The following is a 12,157-nucleotide window of genomic DNA, read 5'->3' as shown; positions in this document are numbered from 1 at the left end:
GGGAGTATTTGACCTGCCCAATTTACACAGGTGCCTCTAAAACAGAAATGAATACTTAAAAGTGTACATGATGCTGACCTTGCCGATACAGTCTATTAGCTGACGATGTGTTTAGTCATGATTAAGTGCATAACCTTACCCATAAAATACCACCTAACAAAACACAAGTGACTTCTGTATTTGGTCGTTTTATTTATTTATAGCAGGTTTTAGCAGTTTTAAAGAGCTTATCCCTGTACAGAAAGGGCCTTTCTGAGGCTCCCTGTTCCATATTGACAGTTACATATACAGTTGTCCACACTGCCCCTTCATTACATACCCAGCTAAGCTGTTGATGAGTTCGCACACATCGGCACCAAGGCTTGTTCAGCTGTCTCTGGCTGCTTTTGGGTCTTGGGAAAAATGTCAGGCCCCGCTTTATGCAGACAGGACAGCAGCCTGAAGAGCAGCTTGTGTACTGGTACTCCAGAGCACCGCGAGCCGTGGAAACGAATGGCTTCACGAGAGCAGCGTCGGCTTGGTGAAGGACTGGTTTCAGAGCTGGAACTACAACCACATGCGTATCACCCCAGGTTTCTGATTGCCGTGGCTGGATAAGTGGGTCAGAACCAGCAGGGGGTCCAGCAAAGCTTCACCGGTGCAGGGCTCTGGACCTGCCTGAAATTTACAGCAGTTGCGTCAAGGTGTCATGAACAAGCTCTGGTTTGTTTGCCGTTAAGGGAGAAGGACGAGTCCGTCAAGCAGCGCTGCAGTTATATTAATGATTTCAAATTAAATTTGTGTTAGTTTGGCTTTCCTTAACATACCTGGTGGGTATTTTTTATACAGATTAACATTTCAATATAGTACATTTCTTAAGCTACAGCATTGCACTAAGGATACTGCAGAAGTTTAAGAAATATATGATGACTCCTGCCCTTCTAACAAGTGGTATTTCTACTTGTACCTCCTCTTTGACACTGCACTCAAATACTGTTTCCATGGCTTGCAGGTTTAAACGTCAACCACACTAAAGCTTCATCTGTTTGGCGTAAGTTCTGGGATTCTAGCTGAGGAATTAGTGAAGGAAATGAAAAATTAAGGCATTAATTTTTGAAAATGATTTCCTCTACCATCCCAGACCTCCAAACATGCTCTCCTCATTCATTCATAGAATCTTGTTCTTTCATAAGAACTTATTGGAATGCAGTATATAGAGATTAATATTGCCGTTAATAGTAGCATAATTACTATAGATGCACAGTGGCCTCCGTACCACTAGAGGGTGCAAATGGCTTTCCTTGCACCGCTTCTGTCTGTCCTTGAATTATTCAGCCCTCAGAGCTGGAATATGTACAAGTGAGTGCACAGCCACACACTCCCACTGTCACTCCTCATCTGCTGCCTCCGCCTTTGACACGTCCTGCTCCCGACTCGCCAGCTGAGGAGCCGCTGGGAGAGTCATGACCGGCTCGGCAGCCAAGGGACCTACATCTGGGTCAGCATCCTTTTCAGAGGAGACTTCTTCCTGCGTGAGACCAAAAAATATATATATATATAAAATCATATGTATAATACATATAAGTCAAAGCTGCCCATTGTAAATGTTTCTATTTTGCTGTTTGTTTCATGTTACCAATCCAGAAAAAATGCTAACCGGATACTGGCTAAACATACTTTCACAGATTATTAACATATTTTTATTCAAATAAATAGGGTTACTCTGTGGTCAAAGGGAGGCCCCACGGACTGACACGCTCAGTATACTCCGCGGTGGAGGGCAGGCCTCCTGGACTGACCTATTCAGTATACTCCGAGGTGGAGGGCAGGCCCCCCGGACTGACCCGCTCAGTATACTCCACGGTGGAGGGCAGGCCTCCTGGACTGACCTATTCAGTATACTCCGAGGTGGAGGGCAGGCCCCCCGGATAGACCTGCTCGGTATACTCCGCGGTGGAGGGCAGGCCCCCCGGATAGACCTGCTCGGTATACTCCGCGGTGGAGGGCAGGCCTCCTGGACTGACCTGTTCAGTATACTCCGGCACCTCAGCCTCCTCACAAGTCGACTGACAGCTGGGACTCGGGACCTCGATGCCATGACTCTCCAGGATCGCGGCCTCTGACAGCGAGCAGCAGGGTTACCACAGAAGTTGGACATGAGTGTAAGACATGGTACACGTTACACATTTAAAACTATTTTTAAACTGTATTTTTTATTGGATCTTTCTGTCTGAAATTTACAGTGGTTGTGTCAAGGTGTCATGAACAAGCTCTGGTTTGTTCGCCGTTAAGGGAGAAGGACGAATCCATTTTTTGTACAGATTAACATTTCATTGCACAATTACCAGTGAGATCATTGTGACCCATGGATGATATAGCTGAAGACGACAAAGATACTTTAACATCACATGAAATGTTACTATGTGGCCTTTTCGGGGTCCTGCAGGCAGTATCAGGCCAACTACATTTACAGTGACCTTTGACCTGAGGTAGTGAGACAACGAGGGGGTGCTACCACCTATGTTGGCCCGTCTTTTCATCTCCTTCCTGCGATTGGCGAACCAGTTGTACACCTTCAGCGCAGTGACACGCTCGAACTCAGACAGCTTGCAGCCTGGAACATGAAATGTTACTCAGCAACTTTTCCAACCATTTAGTAAAAGCTACATATTCTCATTTCATATAGATGGATATTTTTATTGGCAAATTTTAAGGTTTCGTTATGAAACCAGCGGGTTTAATGATTAACCTGCATCTGGTGATACAAAATTTTATTTATCTAATTCGGTTTGGCATCAACATGTTCTGTGCTCTGGAGTGACCAGTTTCTGGCAGATGTTTTGGTAGGAAAATGACCCATCTGGTACCACTGGGGAGAATTTCATTCTCTCTCCTATACAGCCCTTCAGATGAGCTGGACTGACCTGGCTTCTGAATGGCAAAGTTACAGGCGTTGGCAATCTCCTCCCTCTTGGCCTCATCTGGGTACTGGTTCTCTATGAAGAAACTGAGATAATGGATGACAAGATAACATCACCCGCACTACGGGTCACCATAGCAACCAGACCATTAGTGGCAGAAGCGTGTCAAATGTTGCGTTTCACTGAGAAATATTGAGCACAGAGAAATTCCTCCCTGAAAAGGTTTAGTGATTCCTAAATCTGCTCCCGGGGGGGTCATGTGACCATGATTATCGAAAGCCATGGCTTACAGAGCAGCCCCTAATTAGGCGTTTCATCTCTGTCCCTACACATACCGCTCCAGCCTGCAGGTGACTGTTTTCAGTATAATGAATACATGTGTTCTTCAAATGCTGTCAGCAATTAACTGCACCATTATCCTACAATTTAAACACAGGTAAGTAATTAAGCCAGTGTTTCGCAACCCAGTCCTCAGGGATCTCCAGACAATCCACATTTTTGCTCCCTCCCAGTTCCCAGCCAATCAAGAATATCAAATTCCTGGTACAAGTGTGCTGGGAACTCGGAGTCTCCAAAGACTGGGTTGAGAAACACTGAATTAAGACAATCAGCTGGAGCAAAAAGCCAAACAGGAAGTTACAGAGATACCAGCCCACTCACCTCTCCATGATGGACTGACATTCCTTCCTCCAGGTGAAGCGGCTGCCCCTTCTCAATCTCAGAGGGCCCCCGCCAACCCCACTGCCCCCGGAGCCGGACTTCCAGTCGGGCTCCTCCTTCACACAGGAGCGGGCCGGCACAGCAGCGGCTGCAGCACCTGCAAGGGTTGAGGGACGCACCCGTTGAGGGCTCAATTCACACTGACACATACTGAGATGCTTCACTTCATATCAGGGGTCTTGTCAGCGCTGCAGTCTTGTATTTTGTTATTCAGTATGGGAAACATCGGTGACAGACAGCACAAAAACTGGCAAGCCAAAAGCAGCAGGGGTGTGGGGGGGGACAAACACTGAGGGCTCAAGTCACACCATCATGTACTAAGGTTCTTCACCTTAAATCAGGGGTCTTATCTCAACAGTATTTGCATTATGACAGGTAGTATGAAGGCTGGCGAGCCGATAGCAGAGCGCAGTGTTGTTACCTGGCTGCGGAGGATGTGCACAGTACCATGGGAGCAGGTGTGTCAGCAGTTCCCTCTGCCTGCACCAGGGATGCTCAGTCCTGGGTCTGGGCACCTGTGCATGTTGGCTTTCATTCCACCTACATCCTAACCAAAAGTACATTCAATGTTAACAACATACAGCAGAAGCCGTTAGGCCAAGGATGGAGTCATGACCTATAGCGTCCCCCAGCTGCCTGGAGTGCCATAATGGGGGGGGAATTAGGATTATTCCAAGAGCCCCCAAGTGACAGGGGCCCTTACAATTTGATAAGCATATGATAAGCCTTCATGCCCAAAATATCCAGCCCCCTCCCTGGTGACAGCTACAGAAGGACAAGGGGCAATATTAAATAACAATAATAATAATAATAATAATAATAATAATTGTTATGCAACAACAAACCCAACGAATATAAAGTGGCAGAGCTCCATAATGCAGAAGATTCAGACGTGAATTAAAGCGAAAAGAACTGAAAATTCCTCTGACTTAAAAAAAAAAACTAAAAGAGAACATGGTTGACATTTAGATCTTAGTTCACAAGAACAGAGGGCGAAATGAATGAAAACCACAACATGCTCTGGAAGAGAACTTGAAAATCACCATTTTCCAGAGGTGGAAAGTTCAGGTTCAGAAAGTAAACTTTTAACACTATTCAACCATCACTGTTGAGAGGGAAGTTGGAGACTGCAGGTGTGGACCAACATCTGGCTGCTTGGATTTTAGACTACCTCACTGACAGGCCACAATTCGTCAGGTTGCGTGACTGTGTGTCAGAGGTGGTAGTCTGTAACACGGGGGCTCCTCAAGGGACGGTACTCTCCCCATTTTTGTTCACCATGTACACAGCTGATTTTAAGTACAGCTCCCATCACTGTCACCTGCAGAAATTCTCAGACGACACCGCCATTGTTGGTTGTGTGTCCGGGGAGAATGAGCAGGAATACAGGGGGGTCATCACTGACTTTGTGAACTGGTGTGAGGAAAACCACTTGCTACTGAACACCAGTAAGACAAAGGAGCTGGTGCTCGACTTCAGAAGGAACGCTTCAGTGCATACTCCTGTGAGCATCCAGGGCTCGGACATTGATATTGTGGACACTTTTAAATACCTGGGTGTTCATCTCAATAATAAATTGGACTGGTCAACAAACACAGTTGCCCTGTATAGGAAGGGCCAAAGTCGCCTCCACCTGTTGAGGAGACTGAGGTCCTTCGGGGTGTGCAGAGAACTCCTACGGACTTTTTATGACACAGTAGTGGCCTCAGTAGTTCTCTACGCTGTTGTGTGCTGGGCAGGGAGTAGCTCGGACAGAGACAGGAAAAAACTTAACAAGCTTGTTAAGAAAGCTGGCTGTGTCCTGGGCTGCACACTGGACACCATCGAGGAGGTGGCGAACAGAAGGATGCTATTAAAACTGTCATCTATTATGGATAACCCCTCCCACCCCCTGCACCACACTGTGGAGGCTCTGAGCAGCTCCTTCAGCACAAGACTGTTACACCCTCAGTGCAAGAAGGAGCGCTTCCGTCGATCATTCCCCCCCACAGCTATTAGACTTTACAACACATCACTGCAGTGACCACATAATCAATCAATATATATATAATCCCTGTATATGTACATATGTGTGTATATATATGTATATGTGTGTGTGTGTGTGTGTATATATGTATGTATGTATATATATATATATATATATATATATATATATATATATATATATATATATTTCAGCAGCTGCTATCCATATACCTAGCATTGTGTATATGTCTCTTTTTTCTTACATTTTTACTTATATATTTTTACAGTTTTAGAAATTGTTTTTCTATTGTTTTTATTATCTGTATTGTTATTTTTTTGCTGATCCTATGGATCCTGTCCTTTTTTTGTACTGTCTTTTTTTCATTATTGCTGCTGTTTTCTCAAAGAATTTCCCCATTGTGGGATTAATAAAGTCTAATCTAATCTAATCTAAATATCCAGACCAAGAGTGTGTTTCAACCAATCAGTCACAGTCACAGAGTCACCGTCACAGAGTACTCAACTGGTTGGTTGAAACAAAATTTGATGATCTTTAATTCAGACACACTATCAGTCAAAAGAATATCAACCACAGGGTTTCACCACTTTTTCATTTATTTCAAACTACTGATTCTTTTGCTCTTGTTAAGCACTGGAAAGTTGAGTGAACAACTATAAATGAAAATATAAGTCAAATAAAAGGAGTTTCCTTTATAACAAGGAAAGAGTATGTAACAGTGCATGCCTGACACCTATTAACTGGTTGTGTGGTAACGGCATAGTTAGATTCTAGGCTGTCCTTTAACTTTAAATGCACTAGTTAACTGTTTCCTCCCATGAAACCAAGCAGTATTTAATGTCCTTTGTAGGTAGAATGTCACGAATGTTCGCTGCTGTTACATAACTGCTAGAGGAGGTTACCTTGATGAATGAAAGATATGACACTTTCTTGCTAATAAGGGTACTCAAATGGTGAACATACGTATTTTTTATCAAAGAATATTGAGAGTATTTTTAGTACATGTTAAGTGAGTGACGTGCTAATGTAGAATATATCTCAGTGCGTGCAAAAGCTTTTAAATAGTGTACTTCCCTAACATTCTTTCTGACCCCTTACACCCATTTGAGGTAGGGACACAAAACCATGAAATAAAGTACTTTGGGATGAGGGCAGTGTGATACACAAGGGGCAGTCAAATTAAGCAGCTCATGCAGTCCACATGAAACACCTTTGGTTAAGTAGCCCTACATAACAGGGACCTGTCATCATTAATTGGGCACCATCACCCAGGGTCAGTCCTGTGCAGCACTGGTCTCCTACAGGAGCCTCAACCTCATACCTGGGGTGTTGCGCTCCAGCAGGTACCAGCGGTAGAAGGCCCTTCGCTTGGAGTCGCTCATCTCCAGGCCTTGCTGAAGCAGCCACTGGGAAATGTAGCTCTGACTGATCCCTAGGGAGCCAGAATGGAGAATAAGCCTCACCACGGCCACTGAGCGTTCTCACGACGGCAGATCAGAAAGGAAATACCGCACGGTTTACGCGGAGCGGTTGAAGTCTTAGGGCCCTTCTCTGCTTGTTGTTTATGATGTATGGTTTCCCTTGAGATAGCTTGTGGGCAAGGGAGGGGTGAGGGAAGGGAACAACTGAGAAAATAAGCGCCATCTCCCAGAATCCCATGGGGGGACTATAGTCCCCAGGCCTATTGAACTGTGAAAGTCTGGGCTGGGCAGGAGGAGCTAAAAAAAAAAGATCTTTGTTAAAAAAAAAAATGAAAAAACAAAACATTCCTTAGTAGTGGTAAGATGCAGTTTAGGAAAGCAGCCTTCTGATTGGTCACAGCACCTGTCACCTGTCCCACGATGGCCTGAGAGATCCTCCGGCTGTTGAGGAATGACTTGATCTCCTCCTTCACCAGATTGCTGTCTTTTCTGAAATCAGGATATATAGAGAGGCATGGGCGTAATTATGGGGGGAGGGGGGTTTATCACCCCCCTCCCCCAATAATCAAAACCAGCCAATACCACCCCTTGGACCCCTTAAATGGGTGGAAACCTCAGCCCCCCAGTGCTTACCCCAAAGTTATGCCCTTGTAGACAGGCTACAAAAAGATCCCAGACACAAATACACACATACTACCCCCCCTGTTAGTGATCAGTTATCAAATCATCGGTCTGACCACCTATGACTCTTTGACTTTTACTGTACTGTAACTCATAACTCGTATAAAATGCGTACAAAACGCTCCACACCGATGGAAACTGCACTTTAATGGGATCCAGTAATCACAAAACGGGCACATGATGTTCTGAAGGTCTGCGAGATAAAATTAAATGGACGGGCTTATTAACAGTTTATCCTATGAGGAGCACAGTGATGTGCAGCCTGTCTTGAGATATGTAGGGTATCGGGAAGGGTACACTCTGAATAGGACACCAGTCCATGGCAAGGCAGTTATGGACCCCAATAAAAAGTACCACAAATCACACACTCAGATGTAGGAGCAGGATTCGAACCCACAACCCCGGGGGCATGAGGCAAAAATGTTAACCCCTGACCCATCAAGCAACAGTCCCACCTCCAGGCTACAAATCCTGTGTGGAATTCTACAATGACATCGCTACGACTATTACAAGAAGAGGTAGAAGCTCACTGTAAGAACTCCCACGGCCCAGCAGGCCCCAGAGGCTGTCAGATCTATGTTTAGAAATCTAAAACCTACAAACTAATTTAACAGCTTAATGGGGCGGCCGAAAATATATCACTCACATCCCTAGAGATTTTATTTTTAAGGCTGGGTATGACCTCTTCAAAAACATAAAAACTGTAAGGAAACTTGTGAAACGTAGATTTTCGTAGACTTGCGGCATACTGTCTTTTCATGAAGTCGCTTAGTAGATTAATCCATTTTACATTTATTATTTTTTACAACTACATCTACCTCATAAATAATCACTAGGCTACAACAGAAAAGAGCTCATTATGACCTTAACCTGCTAGTGTGTATTGACAAATTTACTCCCTTAACCATTGCGCCACCTGGTGGCAGGTCAGATATTCAAACAGGATTGTTACCTCATGTATTCCTCCACTTTCTGCTCCAAATCCCAATCCTCCTCAGTCAGGTCGTAACTGAATGACCTCTGTGCCCCAGTGGTGGGGTAGAGGGGGGGTGGCGAGGCCTCGTAGCTGTTGCTGGGCGACAGGGATGCATCCAGGTTTGGTGTCTGCGTGGTGGCGGAGGTGAGAGACGAGGAGGACGAGGATGAGGATGAGGGCGCAGCCGCCGCTGGGGCAGCATTTGGGGTGGCGGTGGAATCATAGCAAGGCTGTCGGTGATGTTCTGAATCTAATCTCTCCAAGGACTCGAGGGCCTGGACGATCTGGGGTTTGGACATTCCAGACAGGCGCAGACGCTGAAGGAGGTCTATTTGCTCTATGGTGTAACGTGGCTCCATCTCACAGTCCTCCATCCTCTCATCTGAAGCACGAGGAGCAAACCGGACATCACTTACGCTGCTTTTACCATTTCTTATCATGAAAACCAATTATTCAGACAGCAGAGCCCAGTCAGTAGATACAGGAAGAGTCCTAGATGTTATGGGAACATAGTCTTCCAGATTCGGGCTCTCTGACTGGACTTTTGTTTGGGCTTATTGGGTCACGTTGGGACGGATACCTGAGCTTTAAGTCACAGCAGAGCAGCCCAGAGGAAGCAACACACCTGCAAGCGGCGGAGACAGCCTGTCGGTCAGGAGCGGCTCTGCGCCGGGGGCCACAGCCGGAAGGCACCACTGTCGCATGGCTCACGGAAACCGGAGAGTTACTGGCGGTGGGCCAGCTGAAAGAGCCAAAGCATATTTACCGTCGCAGCCACCGACAAAAATAAACACTGAACCATAGATTAATATTTCCCAATGTCAGACATTAATCAGTTATTAGTTACTGTTAACCTTACCAACCTACGGTATTAGGTTTAAGTTACAGATGCGCGTTAACAGTCAAGCGCCCCTTTCTGTCCCGCAAATACCGCATCTGCCTGATCTTGAGAACTAGCTACTCGTTAATTTCATTTACCCACTTATGCCTCAGTTGCAATCAATCAGATCTACTACCCAGTATCTGAAACCAACCATACACGCATCTAGTACTGGGACGAGGTAAATGCATAGGAAAAAAATAAGCCATCACGGAGACTGTCAGCATCAATGCGTGCACTGTGCTCTCCACTTTCTCCATGACACCACAGATCACGGTCCGGGGGGCTGCGGTGCACAGCCGAGCAGCTCGCTGCCCTTACCTCCAGCCGGGGAGATGAAGCGTGCAGCAGCCCGTACAGTCACCGCGGTGCCCGGAACCTCACACACGCAGCAGCGCGCAATCAGAGCTGCAGCGACCGCCTCACTGCCCGCACTGGCTGCCAGCGGTCCTCCCAGCTACCAGCTGTAATACCGGGGTCACATTGTCCCGGGATGCGACAGCCGGAGCCTCCGGGAACCGCCGTGTCTGCCTGACCTCTCACCCCATCTCGTCCCGATCTGCAGCAGGAAGTACTAGTTTGTATTCTGAGGAGGGAAACTCAAATCTGAAGCACTGATTTGCACTGATTTTTTTAAGCATGAGCACAATTTTCTACGCTGATCAGCCATTCAAATCAATTTGTTGTCAATTATTTATGTTTTAATTTGATCCTTAAAATTAATGTGTACTGATGTAATACAATATTAGTTTGTCTGTACATAATGCAACGCGTATAAATCGTGTAGTGACATAAAGCCGAGTATTTGTATTTATTCTGAAATTAATTAAAATTATTTATTTTATTTTCAAACCTTCCTTTATATTTAACATACTTTGTTTCATGACATTATCCACGGATTCGAGTACCGTATGCATTTTCGTCTTTTAGGCATTTCGTGTGAATTCGTGATTGTATGCCTGCCCTCCTGATCGTAACGCGTTATCGCGTTTTTAAGCAAACAGGCGTTCCTAGCCGCGCTATTGTCAGCTATGGAGGGTGTTACACGGTGACGTTTACCTATGAGCTAACAGGGTGCGCTTTTCCACCTTTTAGTCCCTATTGAAAAGGTGTACTGAGCTCTCTCTCTCTAATCCCATTTTAGAAAGTGAAGATTACTGGAATGGGTTCAGAGCACCCGTGAGTCTGTGCAGCGTTTGGACAGTCACTTCGGTGCACAATGAACTGGGCGTTCCTCCAGGGCCTCCTCAGCGGGGTCAACAAGTACTCCACTGCATTCGGCCGCATCTGGCTCTCCGTGGTCTTCATCTTCCGGGTATTGGTGTTCGTGGTGGCGGCAGAGAAGGTGTGGAGCGACGAGCAGAGCAACTTCAAGTGCAACACGCTACAGCCTGGCTGCCTCAATGTCTGCTACGACGAGTTCTTCCCAGTGCTCCACACGCGTCTGTGGGCCCTGCAGCTCATCTTTGTCACCTGTCCCTCGCTGCTGGTGGTCCTGCACGTGGCGTACCGCATGGACCGCGAGCACAAGCACACGCTCAAGTACGGCGAGGGCTGCACCCACCTCTACGCCGATGCCAACAAGAAGCGCGGCGGCCTGTGGTGGACCTACCTCCTGAGCCTCGTCTTTAAGGTAGCGGTGGACGCCGTCTTCATTTTCCTGGTCTGGTACATCTACAAGGTCAAGTTCTTCCCCCTGCTGGTCGTGTGTAACGAGAGTCCCTGCCCTCCCAATGTTCACTGCTACATCTCCAGACCCACAGAGAAACGCATCTTCACCATCTTCATGGTAGTCACCAGCTTCATTTGCATCCTGCTAACCCTCTGTGAGATCGTTTACCTGGTGGGAAAACGCTGCTTCGAGTGCCTCTCGAAAAATCGACGCAGGCGTCCCTTCATCATGCCCATCTTCCCAGCCAGCAAGGAAAACAAACACTTCGAGTCCCAGCAGCTGAAGGTTGCCAACCACAACGAAGTCGAGGCCTCAGCTCCTGTGTATAACACAGCTGTCACCAAACTTTAGCCAGTGACTTTCAGAACGATTCTAAGCCAGCTCAAGGGTTCTGTCTACAACAGTCAAGGGATGAGATCCTTGATTGTTGCCCTGTTTTGTTATGTCTATAAAGCCAACTAGTCTTCTCAGAATAACAGTGGAGATAAAACAATGGTCCTGTATGAGAATGGTATGAATGATCACTGATTTATCACTTTGTATAGGGTTTCGTATGTAGTGTCACTCTTCAGTTTTTTTTTCATACATAACATAATTGAGTTTTTCCTCAGAAGCTACATAGGCCATTAGGCTATTTGTAGGATATTTTTCACCGTGACCCTGACTTGGATAAGCAGAACAGAAAATGGATGGATTCCACATTTGATTATTTGTTTTAATTTAATTTTCATTTCATATAATAATATGATTTCCTGTGACTCTCCTGAATGTTAACTGCTGTTTAACCAGTAGCCATTTGTATTAGATCAAATCTACAAATAAAACTTGCAGTTAGGCTTCTTTCAGCACCACAATCTCTTCCTCTACAGCCTTTAAAAGACTGCAGCACAGCACCAGAACTAACCACCAGCAGCTGCTTTTCT

General features: G+C 46.0%; 2 protein-coding genes across 3 annotated transcripts; one reads left to right on the top strand and one right to left on the bottom strand.

The window, feature by feature from the left end:
- Window positions 1–172: 172 nt before the first annotated feature.
- Window positions 173–10,101, bottom strand: LOC111854303 (homeobox-containing protein 1). The gene is made up of 11 exons (XM_023832157.2): window positions 9,884–10,101; window positions 9,308–9,424; window positions 8,659–9,064; window positions 7,429–7,514; window positions 6,926–7,036; window positions 4,042–4,167; window positions 3,561–3,717; window positions 2,904–2,986; window positions 2,498–2,593; window positions 2,004–2,098; window positions 173–1,507 (listed from the first exon to the last, which is right to left on the bottom strand). The coding sequence occupies exons 2-11, from the start codon at window positions 9,384–9,386 to the stop codon at window positions 1,367–1,369; spliced, it is 1,380 nt and encodes a 459-aa protein (XP_023687925.1). The 5' UTR covers window positions 9,387–9,424; window positions 9,884–10,101; the 3' UTR covers window positions 173–1,366.
- Window positions 10,054–12,128, top strand: LOC111854304 (gap junction beta-4 protein-like). Of its 2 annotated transcripts, none has more exons than XM_023832158.2 (2): window positions 10,054–10,139; window positions 10,707–12,128. In XM_023832158.2, the coding sequence occupies exon 2, from the start codon at window positions 10,782–10,784 to the stop codon at window positions 11,583–11,585; it is 804 nt and encodes a 267-aa protein (XP_023687926.1). In that variant the 5' UTR covers window positions 10,054–10,139; window positions 10,707–10,781; the 3' UTR covers window positions 11,586–12,128. The 2 variants fall into 2 exon arrangements, with proteins under 2 accessions (XP_023687926.1, XP_072562145.1); XM_072706044.1 differs by having other exon boundaries at window positions 10,065–10,133.
- Window positions 12,129–12,157: the final 29 nt, after the last annotated feature.

This window comes from Paramormyrops kingsleyae, chromosome 23 (assembly GCF_048594095.1).
Source record: "Paramormyrops kingsleyae isolate MSU_618 chromosome 23, PKINGS_0.4, whole genome shotgun sequence".
NCBI classification, from domain to species: Eukaryota; Metazoa; Chordata; class Actinopteri; order Osteoglossiformes; family Mormyridae; genus Paramormyrops; species Paramormyrops kingsleyae.
This window is presented reverse-complemented; position numbering and strand designations above follow the sequence as displayed.

Bases quoted from the DNA above. Each gene is read 5' to 3' on its own strand.
- LOC111854303 (XM_023832157.2), bottom strand. From the start codon at position 9,386: ATGCGACAGTGGTGCCTTCCGGCTGTGGCCCCCGGCGCAGAGCCGCTC. The intron at 9,065-9,307 runs GTGTGTTGCTTC...CTCGTGCTTCAG, and splicing joins GCTGTCTCCGCCGCTTGCAG to ATGAGAGGATGGAGGACTGT. The intron at 2,594-2,903 runs GTCAGTCCAGCT...TTCATGTTCCAG, and splicing joins CTTTGCCATTCAGAAGCCAG to GCTGCAAGCTGTCTGAGTTC.
- LOC111854304 (XM_023832158.2), top strand. From the start codon at position 10,782: ATGAACTGGGCGTTCCTCCAGGGCCTCCTCAGCGGGGTCAACAAGTAC.